This window comes from Schistocerca nitens, chromosome 6 (assembly GCF_023898315.1).
Source record: "Schistocerca nitens isolate TAMUIC-IGC-003100 chromosome 6, iqSchNite1.1, whole genome shotgun sequence".
Taxonomy (NCBI): Eukaryota; Metazoa; Arthropoda; class Insecta; order Orthoptera; family Acrididae; genus Schistocerca; species Schistocerca nitens.
This window is the reverse complement of record NC_064619.1, coordinates 341,494,949-341,512,379: the sequence shown is the minus strand read 5'-3', so window position 1 is coordinate 341,512,379 and position 17,431 is coordinate 341,494,949. Positions and strand designations below refer to the sequence as shown.

The 17,431-nt window shown below is 39.2% G+C and overlaps 1 protein-coding gene across 2 annotated transcripts in view; it reads left to right on the top strand.

The window, feature by feature from the left end:
- Window positions 1-16,189, top strand: part of LOC126262500 (E3 ubiquitin-protein ligase MARCHF3-like) — a 59,825-nt gene extending 43,636 nt beyond the window's left edge. For both annotated transcript variants that reach the window (XM_049959170.1, XM_049959169.1), the window contains one exon: window positions 15,257-16,189. In XM_049959170.1, the coding sequence (XP_049815127.1) occupies window positions 15,257-15,337 (81 nt within the window). In that variant the 3' untranslated portion in view covers window positions 15,338-16,189. The remainder of the gene's footprint in view (window positions 1-15,256) is intronic.
- The last annotated feature ends 1,242 nt before the right edge of the window (window positions 16,190-17,431 follow it).

Sequence of the window (17,431 nt, the reverse complement as noted above, 5' to 3'; positions counted from 1 at the left end):
GTTTACCAGAAGATAAACCAGATAAATACCAATGAGCAGTTATATACCAGCTAGAGTGCCCGAATGTAAATCACTGTATCTGGGGATGACAAGCAGGAACTTCAAAACTAGATATAAAGAACATATAAGAAGATGGAAATATGAACATAGCCTTTTACCTTCACTGAACACCTGATAAAACATACACAAACCATCCAACATGGAATGTGAAATGGCAGCTATCAGAGTGAATAATCACAACAAAAAGCTCCTGACACTGCAACAAAACTTTCACATTAAAGAACCATTGCCATGGAAAAGGCACTCAGTGACCAAATCCATATAAACAATATCTCTGATCATGCTAGCCACCAAAACAATAACAGAGATCCAAAATGTAACCAGAATAAATAAGTAATGCATCTTCCTCTCTCTCTCTCTCTCTCTCTCTCTCTCTCTCTCTCTCTCTCTCTCTCGCGCGCGCGCGCTCTCGCTCTCTCATGCACACACAATGAAAAATATCAAACGATACACACAACAATAACAAAAGATGGCTGATAAACACACAATGACAGTTGGCAATACTACACATCAAAAACACCTGTTGATCGCAAAATGGAAAGTGCAAGTGATTTAAGCGATGTGTTGAATCAAATGTAGGTGTAAGATTGTTTGAAATTGGCCAATTGGAGCCTGAAAACTAACAAATACATCTCCAGGGCCACACGCATGAGCAAACAGCACTGGAAATCATAAGTAACACTCACAATAATGTTACGTCACAAAATTTGTGCTACAAAAGTTAATACTCACATAAAAAAGAGAAAAACAGGACAAAATGGAACATAGCAACATATTGCAACTACCACATAATACATTCATTATATGTATAAAAAGAAACATGTATTACAGGCCACTGAAGATACTTCACAAATAAAAAAAGCAAAACGCACATGGCAATAAACAAACTGCCTTAAATTAGTTGCATAGACGGGACATACCTCCCTGAATTTTTAAGCAACGAATTAGACAGAAAAAAGGATGAGGATGAGAAAATGATAGAGAACAGTATTCCTTCCTTTTTGTATTTCTGATTGTTTGTGACCTTTCATTATGAATTTCATCAGCGCAACATAAGCAACATTCTGGTATGATGTTTGAAGATTGGTTTGCATCTAATGTTCTGATTCAATCTTGTACAACCATATTTTAAAGAAACACCTTAATATATTGAATACTCAGATATGTTGTCACTATTCCTGCTTCTTAAAGTGGCATGTCTTTCTCATCATTTGCTTAATAGTAGTAGTATCAAAACTGTTCATCTAGTTATATGCTGTTTGCCATCTCTTCTTTTGTTATACTTCTCCTTCGTATGTACTTAAACAACCAACATAATTGAAACTTCTTGGCAGATTAAAACTGTGTGCCCGACCGAGACTCGAACTCGGGACCTTTGCCTTTCACGGGCAAGTGCTCTACCAACTGAGCTACCGATGCACGACTCACGCCCGGTCTTCACAGCTTTACTTCTGCCAGTATCTCGTCTCCTACCTTCCAAACTTTACAGAAGCTCTCCTGCGAACCTTGCAGAACCAGCACTTCTGAAAGAAAGGATACTGCGGAGACATGGCTTAGCCACAGCCTGGGGGATGTTTCCAGAATGAGATTTTCACTCTGCAACCAGTAATGAATATAATCACATATTGATCAAATTCTGCATACTTCATCTGAGAGCTGATCAACATTAAAATTTACTATTATCAACCAAAATTATCAGAAAAAATTCCTTCCCTTTTGCAATACTTGTTAAATTTTCATATGATGATCAGCACATGCAAGTTCTTGTCTGATCGATTACGAAGCCATTCATACAGTATGCAAAATATCTTACTGTACACCTGAATTAATGCAGTATTAGAAAAGATACTACAAGATTTCATTAATGTGCGCACCCAGTGCAAGCTTATCATAAATGTACAGAATCAAGCAAGTACAGTGTACACGTTTTTAATACAACATTGCCAGTGACACTACTGAATAAGCAGGGGGAAAATGAATGTCAGACTAATGAAGGTGAACCTAATGGTACATGAACAAATAGTAGTCAACACAGCATACATAGACTTCAAACAGTGGAAAATCTAGGATAGAATGATGACAGTGTTATGAAAAGGATAGATTGCTACACACAATGTATTGGAGATGCTGAACTGCAGAAAGGCAAAACAGGAGGACTGCTAAACAATTTGCTTTACGGCTCATATCCCTGTAGTAGAGCCAGCCGCGGTGGTCTCGCGGTTCTAGGCGCGCAGTCCGGAACCGTGCGACTGCTACGGTCGCAGGTTCGAATCCTGCCTCGGGCATGGATGTGTGTGACATCCTTAGGTTAGTTAGGTTTAAGTAGTTCTAAGTTCTAGGGGACTGATAACCACAGCAGTTGAGTCCCATAGTGCTCAGAGCCATTTGAACCTGTAGTAGACATAGATGAAAGACCTGCCCCATAAATTCACCCACAACAACCACCTACCCCAGCCTGGTTACAAGCATCACTTATCCCATCAAATGCAGGGCTACCTGTGAAACCACAATCTACAAGCTAAGCTGCAGCCACTGTTCTGTAGTCTACTTGGGTGTGACAACCAACAAGCTGTCTGTCCCCTTGAGTGACCAACCAACAAACTGTCTGTCCCCTTGAGTGACCAACCAACAAACTATGGCCAAGAAACAGCTTCACCACCCAGTTGCTGAGCACTCTGCCCAACAAGCCATCCTTCATTTCAATGGCTGCTTCACAGCCTGTGCCATGTGGATCCTTCCTACAAACACCAGCTTTTCTGAATTGTGCAGGTGGGGTGCTCTCCCTGCAATATATTCAACTTACCCATAACCCTCCTGGCTTCAGCCTTCATTAGTTACTGTTCTTCACCCACCTATCCTCTTCACTATTCTCATACCAGCACTACACAGCCTTCTATTCCAATGCACTCAGTCTTTTTACATCACTCCTCTTTTCCACCTACCCCCCATCCCCTCCGACCTGCCCTCTGTCAATCCTCCTGACTGCACCTAGTTATCCTACCATCCCCCTACCTCATCATTGCATGCTCCCACAAACAACATTTTACCATCCCCCACCCAAACCCCACCCCAACCCTACTAATCCTCCCTCTCTCTGCCCCAGCCTCCTCTGTATTCCCACCATTCAGTAGCTTCTCCCATCAAGTGCCCGAGCTCACAATCTGGCTTCAGCAGCCAGAGAAAATGAATCTTGTGTGTGTCAAAAGCTTACTTGATTAGCAGTCTTTTTATTCTGCCTGCCTGCCTGCAACTCAGTATCTCCCCTGTATGCTAAGCAGCAGTCTCTCCTTTCCATAATATTGTACATAAACTTCACTCAGATTAGTAATACACATTGATGGTGGCTATGCCTAGAGCACATGAAGTAAAAGAAAGCATCTGCAATCAAAGTATACAATGAACAATTACAGTTGTACTTGACAGCAAGAAAAGATAACCTGAGATACAATGATTGTTACACAGCCCTAAAAATACTGAGCCTCCAATATCATAGACAATTTATACATGTCTTATTCATTCAGGAACTTCAGTGCTCAGTATACTTGACCAATATACACAATGACAACATCCATTAAAACAGAGTACAGTGCCTTCCATCTAGAGCCAAATAACCAAGTTGTCTGCACTGACTGTGCATACATAGAGATGTGCACTTGTTCTTACTTGCAGCCACTGTAAAGAGTCACTGCTGCTCTTCTACTGCCACACTGGCACATATAAAGCCTCACTTCACTCAGAGGTCACCTCAGCACAGTAGTGTGCATAGCCAATGTAACTATAGTGCCGAACATAGCACATTTTTAATTTTTTTTTTTTCACTACAGTGCTCCTATCGGCTATTTTTTGATTCTGTAGCAAAAGTTTTGCTAAACTTTTTCTCCAGTTAGTGTGAATTTTTCATAAGCTTCTTGCCTTACATATTATCAATTTCCCTTTCTCGACAATAGAAAAGAAAACTAATAATGGATGTGGAATAAGATTGCTCTTGAGAGGTGGTGTGTGAATTGGGGCAGATGTTTGTTTCCTTTTACTGTGCATATCACAGCTGAGTAAATTAAAAATGTATCTTAACATAAATTTTATAGCATACTGAACAATAAGCATGGCCTAACTTATGATTCTTCAGTTTCTCCTTGCATATTTGTTGTTAAAGAGTCAACAGTTGTCCTGCCGGTCCACAGTGTCCAACATGCACAATATTTTGGTGTTCAGACAAGTTGCCGTCGTCAAGTGTGCTGAGGGCGCATAGTGGACTTATATCCCCTCCCACTGGAAGCCATTTCCTCTGTGGTCCTCACCCAAGGGCATGTGTCAGCAGTCACAGAGATGCTTGTGTCGGCATCTGTAGTAGTGTCAATGTAGTTGCTTTGTCCGAACTAGTTGCCAGATTGTTGTTTGCTGAGCGTCTTCATAAGTAGACAGTGATGGTTCCCAAGCCTTGCTATGAACATACAACAATTTTAGTGCAAACTTAGAAATACTGGGACAGTGTCATTACAGAAGCCTTTCAGCATTTACGTTTTAATGTATGTTTGCCATCTGAATTATCAGATATTTTAGCAGATACAGCACAAGCTGTAGATTGTACTTTACTTTTTATTCATTGTCGTAATATGGTGAAAGAAATTTAATTTTCAACTATTTGAGCAACCTCCTCAAAGGGAAAGTGATCATAATGCTCTGAGCCTAATCGACCACAGTACAGGGGTAGCTAAAAATGAACTTCAATTTCATTTGGTAACTGACCATTTTAAGTAATGACACAGGCATTTATGACCTAAACTGTATTGCATCCTGAAGAAGAAGAAGAAGAAGAAGAAGAAGAAGCAGCACTACCACAGATGCCACTGCAAATGTCTCTGCGATTGCTAACTTGTACCCCCAAGTGTAGATTGCGGAGGGAACGGCTTGTAGTGGAAGGGGATATAAGCTGGCCATGTGCCCTCAGCAGCTCAGTTCATCATTGCACATGATGATGGTGATATGTCTGCTTCCCAAAATATTGTGCCTGTTGGATATGATGGACCAGCAGCACACACGTAGACTGTTCAATCGTGACATATTATATCAGTTAAAAGTCAATAAGACACACATTATCAGTCAAAGATGCTAGGTGTAGTAAGTTCGAATTTGACAAATGTAAAGGTCCTGAGTTATTGGTGGGTCAGTTCTAATGATACAAGCTTTTAGGATACATCGTAACCTAGACCTATATCACAATTTTACAGTTTTCTCGGGTAAATTTTCTGTAGAACATTTGTAAAATTGATGCCGAAAGTAGAAGGCAATTCTGGCAAAAGAAACCAACAGTTTCTACCAAAGTAATTTCAGACTTCAAGAACTTTACAAAAAGCTTATTGAGAACAATATTTGGTCTTGTTTTATAGAAGAAAGATGGACTTGTGTGCCAGCACTGCTGCAATATTTGTTGCAGTCAGACATTGCGAACTGCATTTGCAGAAACTAGACCCACAGTGTCTGCTTATTTTCTAAAATAGGATCATTTCTTAGTATAACTTTCCAGTCTAAGTGGACAAAGTGAAGTATGAAAGAGTACCATACTCACCAAAGTTCATTATGGTCTCAAAGTGTTGATGCAAAATATCAAAAACGCACAGCTGTGAGTTGGAAAGTTCTTAAATTTCCCAGTTATTTTAAAATTACACTATATATATTTTGCTGCAGTCATAGTACAAATATAATTACAGACATCAGTCCCAAATAATTGAGAAGAATGTGCCTTTGTGTGATACTGAAAACATTGGGCCCTGACCCAAAACTCACTAACTATACATCTAAGAATACAGTCTTTGTAAGTATCCTTCAGACAACTCAGGTGGCAGTGATGAACCTGGTTCATGAATGGATGTGGTTCTTGTTGCTGATGACAGCGCAATAGAGATAGATCCAACCACATGAGGCCCACTTGGCATACTTAAAATGACAGCAGGGTCCCATTCCACAAACATAAGTGTACATAATCATCACAGCTGTGAGTTGGAAAGTTCTTAAATTTCCCAGTTATTTTAAAATTACACTATATATATTTTGCTGCAGTCATAGTACAAATATAATTACAGACATCAGTCCCAAATACATTGAGAAGAATGTGCCTTTGTGTGATACTGAAAACATTGGGCCCTGACCCAAAACTCACTAACTATACATCTAAGAATACAGTCTTTGTAAGTATCCTTCAGACAACTCAGGTGGCAGTGATGAACCTGGTTCATGAATGGATGTGGTTCTTGTTGCTGATGACAGCGCAATAGAGATAGATCCAACCACATGAGGCCCACTTGGCATACTTAAAATGACAGCAGGGTCCCATTCCACAAACATAAGTGTACATAATCATCACATTATTACTTCATTTTTGTCCAAATAAAGGGACATCTGCTTTCATTATTAACATATGTGACAGTGTTTTTGTGTAATCTTTTCCTTTCATGCTGAATTAACTCTTTGAGTCCCAACAATATGAAAAACAATATAATTTTAAAATTTTTCATGACGTTAAATATTATCATAATAATAATCAATGATTATAAGAAGAAATTTGCAAAAAGTAAACTAATTTTAAGGAGGTGGTTTTAGTTTGGAGCCACTGGAATGTACAGTTTTCAACCACGAGCATGTCGTGTTACATTTGAAAGCAAATTCATATTTTCTATGGACACAATCCCCATCTCGAAATTTCTATGAGCTCATAATTCCTAAAACAACTCAAGTCTTAATAACAACAAAAAATGGGCATAAAATTTAATAAATGTTGTGTAAGGGTCTGTGGGTTGCACGCAGCTGTACGGTACGTAAGGAGTGCTCACCAGCCGACCCGTCTGGAATGCAGACAATTTGCGTGGTCAGTACATGCGTATCCAGCCGCAGTGTGAGGTTACACCGAGTACGCCACTGGTCGACGTGCGCGGTATTAACTAGCGTGGCCTCGGGTGCGAATATCTCTCTTTTTCTTAGAGCACCATAGAGCCTTTCGATATGACTGTAATTAGGGTGTCAGACACACTGATGATGGGTGCATGTAGCGTGTGTGTTTTATAACCTGCCTTTGTCAATAAAACTGTTTAAACTTACTTCTCGTGTTTGCGTATTGCCGTACCTCGAGGACCTACCACCTTACAAATCCTGACAAAACATTCGTGTAATCATCATCCGGGGCACAACACAAGCAACCCCCTTATAGTTGTATACTGCTCCAGTGGTTTCGTTTCAAAGCAACTCATAAAAACAGTAGCCCAATTCAGATTTATGTTGCAATAACTTTAGATATACTTACATATCACTGTCAGTGATCTCAGTATGGCCACTATAAAAAGTCAAACATGCCACAATCTCCTATAATTGTGTAGCACAGTTACTGCACTGACTGTTGGTTTGAATGCTGTGAGTGCTACAATGCACAACATTCCTAAAAGTATCTCAGTGTACCTTTAGATGTATTTGTCTTGCAACAGCAGCTGTTGTCGTTTCATGCTAAAGGCACTGATACTTCAAAACAAAATTAATAAACTGGCGGTTTCAGACAAAAATCACTGGTACACAAAGTGTTAATTATCAAGTGAATGGATCTTTCTCCGGAAAAGATGCATGCAATATATTTGATTTAGTGTTCTACATTAATATTAGTGGTTCACATTTTAGTAAATTCCATGATTATTTCATGTGTCAAATTACTCACACAGTATGGTTTATAGTCATCTCCGTCTTGTTAAAAAAACCTATCTAAATGCAAGCTGCCACTAAATTAACACTGCAAGAATGACATCGCGGAACCACTAAAAGCTGCTGTCATCACAAGTCTTTGTGCTCAGTGCCGATTGTTGTGACCCCACGAACCTAGAGCCTGCTAAAGAGGTAGACAGAAGATCTTGATTTGATCAAGCCACCTGCTTGCTGGTCTTCCCTTTGGTCTCTTGTCCTCGATCTCCTCTTCAAAGATTATTTTAAAGAGTTTTCTCCATCTTATATCACAGTATGGCCAGAGAACTGGAGAATTTTGTTGTTGACATGAAGAGAGAATTGCTGAAGATATTGAGTTGTTGAATAATGTACACATTTAGCCTTCGTTCGTTCCATTTTATGCGCAACTTCCAGCACCAAAGCTGAAATGCAGAAATGCACTAGTATGCTGCTTGTCTCAGGCCTTAGGGTCCATGTTTTGCAACCATTAAAGAAGGCAGAAAACAGTAGTTTCAACAAGCTGCATCTTTCTAGTGTCAGTTATCGATCTGCTCTGCCAGGTCTTGGTGAGTTTCTTCATAGCCACTCAATGCAGCATGATCCATCTTCATAGCTTCTCGTGTCTCAGCCTGTGAGTTGAACCTGTGCACTTGTCAGCCAGTCATCATGAGTCTGGATTTACTGAGATTGATGACTAAGCCATGTAAAAGACTGTCATTTACTTTTGTTAGTAGCACAGCAAGTTCATGTTTGCTGCTGGCTAAAAGCATGGTGTCATCAGCAAACTGGAGGTTGTTAAATTTTACCACAGATTGAGATGGCTTTAGTCGAACGATCAAGATCATTCTTAATGACATGTTCTTCATAGATGTTGTACACTTTGTGGGAACAGAACACAACCCCCTCTGACAACTTTTGGTACACCAAAGAAATCAGACTTGCCAGGACTTGGCTCCACAGCTGTTAAGTGATTATTGTACAGAATTCTGATCAGTGCTGTCAAATGTGATGGGACACAAACTCTGCAAGCACCTGCCACAATTTTTCCCCGATAACACAGTCAAAGGCTTTCCTGTATTCAAGGAAGCAGATGGAAGACAGGATCTCAGAATTCTTGCAATTTTTCATTTTTCATATTTTGAGAATCTGTGCAAGAGTTCCTTTTCCTGCTATGAAACCTGGATGTCCTGAGGGTATATGATATTGAATGTATGGCTTCAAATGCTGGTTCAAGAGTCAGAGCAAAATTTTGCTTGTATGGGTTGTGGGAGCAATAGTTATAGTGGAGCAGTGCCTCATTCCACTTTGCTTGTGTAACGGGATGAAGAGAGACTTCAACAAGTATTGTGACCACTTCCTATTTTCCTATATTCATGTACACGATGAATGCAGCACACCACCACCACCTTCCTGCCGCATTTCTTCAATCATCTCCTCAGACGTACTGTCTTAGAGCAGAGGATTTATAGCCCTTCAGATGTTGAATTGTTTATTTTGCTGCACAAGATTGTAGTTTCTGGTGTAAGTTGCTCAACTACTTGATGGTTCACTTTTGCTAATTCCATAATAAAACTTTTCGTACTACTGTTTCCACTTAACAACGGTGTCTTCCGTGTGTCTGATGGGGTTGCCATTTTCATAGTCTACCACCACCGTACAAGAATTAAATTCAGCTACTGTAAAATGTTTGTGTATTTATCAACAACCAGTTCAGGCCAACAATCTCCAAATTCTGAACATAATTACGTCAGGGTAAGGGAAGGTTCCTTGAGGGCCAACAATCTCCAAATTCTGAACATAATTACGTCAGGGTAAGGGAAGGTTCCTTGAGATATATATAAACAAAGATGATGTGACTTACCAAATGAAAGTGCTGGCAGGTCGACAGACACACAAACATACACAAACATACACACAAAATTCAAGCTTTCGCAACAAACTGTTGCCTCATGAGGAAAGAGGGAAGGAGAGGGAAAGACGAAAGGATGTGGGTTTTAGGGGAGAGGGTAAGGAGTCATTCCAATCCCGGGAGCGGAAAGACTTACCTTAGGGGGAAAAAAGGACGGGTATGCGCGCGCGCGCGCGCAGACATATTTAAAGACCTTATATATTGGTCTTTAAATATGTCTGCTTGTGTGAGATGTCTGCTTGTGTGAGATGTCTGCTTGTGTGAGATGTCTGCTTGTGTCTGTATATGTGTGGATGGAGATGTGTGGATGGAGATGTGTGTGTGTGTGTGTGTGTGTGTGTGTGTGTGTGTGTGTGTGTGCATACCCGTCCTTTTTTTTCCCCCTAAGGTAAGTCTTTCCGCTCCCGGGATTGGAATGACTCCTTACCCTCTCCCTTAAAACCCACATCCTTTCGTCTTTCCCTCTCCTTCCCTCTTTCCTCATGAGGCAACAGTTTGTTGCGAAAGCTTGAATTTTGTGTGTATGTTTGTGTTCGTTTGTGTGTCTGTCGACCTGCCAGCACTTTCATTTGGTAAGTCACATCATCTTTGTTTTTAGATATATTTTTCCTACATATATACTCCTCTCTCTAACACAAGCAAGAAGTTGTATGGATCAACTGAAAAATACTGCAGTTTGTTGAAGAAGTTTAGTGAGGATAATGTGAACGAAATAATTAACATTTCATTGCTATCAAAGTTGACTGAGAGTTCAGTACTGTGTAAGGAATGTTGCAAATTGAGTATGTCAGTAAATGTCAAGCGACACATAGGACTTGCAGCAGAAATCTGTCTCCATTGTACTAGTTGTCACTACAGTGTTTCATTTTGGAACTCAGAATACGTCGAAATAGGCCAAGGTGAAACTGATAGTGAGAAAAGCAAGTACTATGGTGTATAAATAAACACACAAAGGTGGTCCATTGGTCGTGACCAGACCAAATATTTCATGAAATAAGCGTCAAACGAAAAAACTACAAAGAATGAAACTTGTCTAGCTTGAAGGGGGAAACCAGATGGCGCTGTGGTTGGCCCGCTAGATGGCGCTGCCATAGGTCAAACGGATGTAAATCGGGTTTTTTTAAAATAGGAACCCCCATTTTTATTACATATTCATGTAGTACGTAAAGAAATATGAATGTTTTATTTGGACCACTTTTTTCGCTTTGTGGTGGATGGCACTGTAATAGTCACAAACATATGGCTCACAATTTTAGACAAACAGTTGGTAACAGGTAGGTTTTTAAATTAAAATACAGAATGTAGGTACGTTAGAACATTTTATTTCAGTTGTTCCAATGTGATACATGTACCTTTCTGAACTTATCATTTCTAAGAACACATGCTGTTACAGCACGATTACCTGTAAATACCACATCAATACAATAAATGCTCAAAATGATGTCCATCAACCTCAATGCATTTAGCAATATGTGTAACGACATTCCTCTCAACAGCGAGTGGTTCACCTTCCGTAATGTTCGCACTTGAATTGACAATGCTCTGACGCATGTTGTCAGGCGTTCTCGGTGGATCACGATAGCAAATATCCTTCAGCTTTCTCCACAGAAAGACATCTGGGGACATCAGATCTGGTGAACGTGCGGGCCATGGTATGGTGCTTGGACAACCAATCCACCTGTCATGAAATATGCTATTCAATACCGCTTCAACCGCACGCGAGCTATGTGCCGGACATCCATCATGTCGGAAGTACATCGCCATTCTGTCATGCAGTGAAACATCTTATAGTAACATGAGTAGAATATTATGCAGGAAATCAGCATACATTGCACCATTTAGATTGCCATCGATAGAATGGGCGCCAATTATCCTTCCTCCCATAATGCCGCACCATACATTAACCCGCCATGGTCGCTGATGTTCCACTTGTCGCAGATATCGTGGATTTTCCATTGCCCAATAGTGCATATTATGCAGGTTTACATTACCGCTGTTGGTGAATGATGCTTCGTCGCTAAATAGAATGCATGCAAAAAATCTGTCATCGTCCCATAATTTCTCTTGTGCCCAGTGGCAGAACTGTACATGATGTTCAGAGTCGTTGCCATGCAATTCCTGGTGCACAGACATATGGTACGGGTGCATTCGATGTTGATGTAGCATTCTCAACACAGACGTTTTTGAGATTCGCGATTCCCACACAATTTGTCTGCTACTGAAATGCGGATTAGCCACGACAGCAGCTAAAACACCTACTTGCGCATCATCATTTGTTGCAGGTTGTGGTTGATGTTTCACATGTGGCTGAACACTTCCTGTTTCCTTAAATAAGGAAGCTATCTGGTGAACGATCCGGACACTTGGATGATGTCATCCAGGATACCAAGCAGCATACATATCACACGTCCGTTGGGCATTTTGATCACAATAGCCATACATCAACACGATATCGATCTTTTTCGCAATTGGCAAACAGTCCATTTTAAGGGAACCTGGAACCTAAAAATGATGAAATTTTGGGTTTTCAGTTTATTGTGAAATAAAATACTACAGATCTTCCTCTTTAAAATGGCATATTAATCTTACCTGTAGCTCAACTCCAAGTATTGAAAATATTGTTTTCAATAATGTGCTGTAGAGGGCGTGTCGCAACATTGAATTTCCATGGATACATGCTCATTGAAAATATCGTTTTTCAAAACTTCCGGTCTTTCCAAAGACTTCATATTATGTTGGCAACATGATTTGATAGGCAATTGTTTTGTCTGCGTATTGTAGTCTTTGGATACTGTTGTTTACATTGAGCATTTGGTGGTTATTGCACGATTTGTGTTGTATTTCTATTGTGTAACTGGAACTTATCGAATATGCCTCAATTTAGTAACAGAGTTTACATGAGGAAGAAGCCTCCTCCGAGGTACACTAGTGGAACTGTGACAATTTCTCTGACCTTGGGAAATGATTCTGAAAATAGTGAGGTTATTCATGAAGTGAAATCTACTCCTGTCTCTAACACAAGCAAGAAGTTGTATGGATCAACTGAAAAATACTGCAGTTTGTTGGAGAAGTGTAGTGAGGATAATGTGAACGAAATAATTAACATTTCATTGCTATCAAAGTTGACTGAGAGTTCAGTACTGTGTAAGGAATGTTGCAAATTGAGTATGTCAGTAAATGTCAAGCGACACGTAGGACTTGCAGCAGAAATCTGTCTCCATTGTACTAGTTGTCACTACAGTGTTTCATTTTGGAACTCAGAATACGTCGAAATAGGCCAAGGTGAAACTGATAGTGAGAAAAGCAAGTACTATGGTGTAAATATTGGATGTGTTTATGCTCTAAGGTCAATCGGTAAGGGATACTCTGCTGGTCAAATGTTTTGTGGTGTAATGAATCTACCACCACCACCAACGAAATTCTCAAAATATAACTCGGTTGTTGGATCCTGTGTTGAAGATATTGCCCAAGAATCCATGAAAGAAACAGCGCAGGAGGCTGTGGCGGTGAATGAAGAAATTCCAAATGTTCAGAATCCTCGGGACCTGACTGTCGCACTAGATGGTACGTGGCAGAAGTGCGGGCACACTTCACACAATGGGGTAATAACGGCAACAAGTGCTGATACTACAAAAGTTATAGATGTTGTAATTAAATCCAAGCACTGTAGGTGTCCTAAAAGAGTGAAGGATGAGCGTGCAGAAAACTGTCGAAGGAATTACAGTGGGTCTAGTGGGGCCATGGAAGTTTTCGGTGTGAAAGACATTTTCAGTCGCTCTCTTCTGTGGTACAAGGTCAGATACCTACAGTTCCTGGGTGATGGTGATTCGAAGTTGTTTGCTGCTGTATCTGAGCTGAAATCTTGTGGAAATGATGTTACCATTACTAAGCAGGAGTGCATAGGTCATGTTCAGAAATGTATGGGAACAAGGCTGCGTCGACTGAAGACCACAATGAAAGGCCACCTTTGGGTGGAGGTAAAAGATTGACAGACGAGGTAATCAACAGATTGCAGAGAGACTATGGACTGGCAATAAGACAAAATACTCAATGTTGATGCAATGGAAAACGCTGTAATGGCACTGTACTGCCACACCTTATCGACTGACGAGGAACCTTTACATGGACTATGCCCTCAGGGACCCAATTCCTGGTGCAAGTACAACAAATATCAGGGATCTGAACATGTATACAAGCGTCATCACAGTCTACCAGAAACTGTCATGAAGGCTATAAAACAAATTTTCAGAGATCTTTCTGCAACTGAACTTTTGAAGAAATGTATCCATGGACGTACACAAAATCAAAATGAGTGTGAATAATGTAATTTGGACCATAATCCCAAAAAATGTGTTTGTGGAAATTCATACTCTTCATTTTGGAGTATATGATGCCATTGCTACGTACAACAAAGGTAAGATTATAAAGTGCAATGTGCTGAAGAAGCTGGATGTGATGCCCGGAAAGTACATGGTGAGTGCAATGATGATGTTGATAGACAATGAGAGGAAACTGGATGCTGAAAGGAAAGAAAAGGAGTGTGAGAGGCAAGCCAGACAAAGAAGGAAAGGTGTGAAAAGAAGGCTAGATGGGGAGATGTCAAGTGACAGTGAAATCCCCTCTTACGGTGCTGGACTCCACTAAAATGTTAGTGAAACTTTGAAACTCGTTTTCCACAAGTCCACTTTTTTGCCATATAAGGAACATTTTCTGCTAAACTATTAGAGATAAAGACTTAAAATTTTCAAGGAATGTAAACAGTGCCAATATACACCTTGTATCATAGCTTTTTTGTGATACATAATTGATAACAGATTTTATTTCAAAGATACTATGCCAAAAAGTGTCAATTATTTTCAGTAACAAAATAATTAATATCTTCCCCAAAAACACCAATAAATTAAAATCCATATGGTACATGGTATTAAATATATGTAATATACTGTAAAAGTTTCATCATTCTGGTGTTAATAGTTCATAAGAAAATGTTCCTTACATTTAACATTGGAGGTATAGGACGTTCCGGGTCCCCTTAACACAGGTAATGTATCACGAAGCAAATACAGTCCACACTGGCGGAATGTTAAGTGATACCACATACTTACACGTTTGTGACTATTACAGCGCCATCTATCACAAAGCGAAAAAAGTGGTCCAACTAAAACATTCCTATTTCTTTACGTACTACACGAATATGTAATAAAAAATGGGGCTTCCTATTTTAAAAACGCGGTTGATATCCGTTCGACCTATGGCAGTGCCATCTAGCGGGCCAACCATACCGCCATCTGGTTTCCCCTTTAAGCTAGACTAGTTTTGTTCTTTGTTTGATGCGTATTTCGTGAGATATTTGGCCCGGTCAGTGCGTGCGTGCGTGCGTGCGTGCGTGCGTTGACATTCCATTACACTATTCTGCATATAGGACACCAAAGGCATATAGTAAACTCTGTGTATATTCATTTCAAAATGTATGTAGTTAGATAAATGTATTTAAATGCACTGAAGTAGTAATGAAATGTTCACATTTTTTGTACCATAAGTAGGAATTATGAAGGGAATCCTGATGTCATTATTGCTTTTGATTTCCAGGTATCATTGGAAGCTGCTGAAGGAATGGCAGAGGAAGTATCAAACAGTTCATGTTTTAACTGGAAAGAAAACTCTCAGTGAATGTATTGAAAAGCAACATGCACCATCAAACAGAAATGCTACTCATCATGAAGATATCGAAATGAGTGTCTTCGTATGATGGATACTCTTTTGTAATGTTATTTATTTGCTACTGCTCGATATTTTTAAATATGTATATTTTTAATTATGTATATGGAAGTTACTAATGTAACACTAGTTGTCTGTTTTGAAGCATTCCACTGCCACCAAATTTTGTTGGAGGGTGGCAGATTGTTTCAAATAGTGACATGAGGGATCCAAGAGATGTAAGAGCTCTTAAGGCAGCCATTGCGTATTGTTAAACTGAGCTCCAGTTCTTCTAATATTCAGTGCCTTGTGTTACACGGTTAACGATTTTATACATTAATATACATGTTATATTTTATGAAGTGCCTTGGCTGTTGGTATAAACAACAGCAGATCACAGTTGTGTGTTATTATAGGTGATGTCTGTTTTTAGACTGATTAATGTAAGTGAAATGACCAGTATTAATGACAGCTTTAGAAGGTGTAAACAACTATTTTAACTCTATTTATTTAACTTTCTAATCAGTAATTTTAAGTGCCTTTTTAACAGTACAGATTTGTCATTCATGTCTTATGTAATTATTATTACCAATGTTGAAGTACAAAATGTTATAAATGTCACTTACCTTCTCTAAAAAGTACTAACATTATGAACAGCCAGGAATTTTCAAAGTTACGATAAGAGCACAAAGAAGTGTAACAGTATTGCATGCAAATACTGTAATAATATTCACCCACATTATTTTTAGTGTTTCATCATGTTGTGATAAATGTACACTAATTTTCTTTTGTAAATCTTTGAAAGAATAGTGATTTTATGAACTATGTTGTATATTTTTTGTGTATCAGCTTCAAACCTGCATTCTGTGTTGAGTGAGAATTCCCTTTGTTTCCATTTTCAGGGAATTTTTAGTCTTGTATTTCTGGAAGTTTCTGGTGTGGCTGCTGCTGCTTGTTGCTTTACTTTATAAACTACATGACATAATCACTAATAAATGAAAAAGTCCATGTCCGAAACTGTGAGAAGAGTGCCTGATCTTATGTTAATGCCTCTTCCATGCATTCTTTCCTGAATCTGAAGGAAAGCACATGAAATTAAAGTTACTCATGCTGGTGTAGTGTGGCAGTGGGAGTGGAGTACAATCTTTGATTCTGGGATATGTGGAATTCCTCTCATAGTAGTAGCATTAACAGAAAAGTTCTCATGTTGTGTCACTTGACCTGTACCTAGACTGTCAGTGCATGTTTTTGTAGTTCACTATTACATCTCTGTATATGAGGCAATGTCCTGACTGATTCATCATCCAGCCCAAAATTGCTAAGGATAGAAACAGGAAGTTTTGGAGAGGGTGTGGCTCGTATACTGTAGGCATCATTTGCAAAGGAATTGTCCAAAATTCCACTCCTAAGGGAATGAAATAGGGGATGAAAGGCTTTATGAAAGTGTCACTATTAAGGGAATTTTGAAGCTAGAACTACGAAAACTGGTATTCGGTTTCTTGATTAGAAAATAAAAAATACGTGTTTCAACATTTTTGGAAATTCAAGCACTAATGTGGTAAAATAGAGGGTGACAGTTTTCTTCGAAAGTAATAACTAAAATACTTCTAAAGATTTTTAAGGCTACATCTGACAATTGGTATTTGTATTTGGTTAGAAATAAAAAAATAAATGTTCCTGGAAAGTCAACCCCTAAGGGAGTGCAACAGGGATGAAAATTTTTAAGAATTATTTTGTTACATTAAAAGATTTTTAAAGATGAAATTATGAAAATTGGCTTTAAACGTCTTGGTTAGATATGAAGAAATATTTGTCACGTGTTGAAAGGTTGCTAAGGAAATATCTCCACAAGAATGCAAAAGGTACAATTAACAAAATCTTTGGACTCCAGCTACCAGAATCGCTTCTTCGCCAGAAGTACATTCAGAAAAGACCAAGCTTATATGGCCTTAATTATCATGAAAAGCTTAGGTGTTGCAATTTATGACCAATGTAAAAAGTTGATTAAATAAAAGCAAAAAAGGCTCTGCAGTCAATAGTCTGTGAACGAAGCAGCAGGCAGTTGCC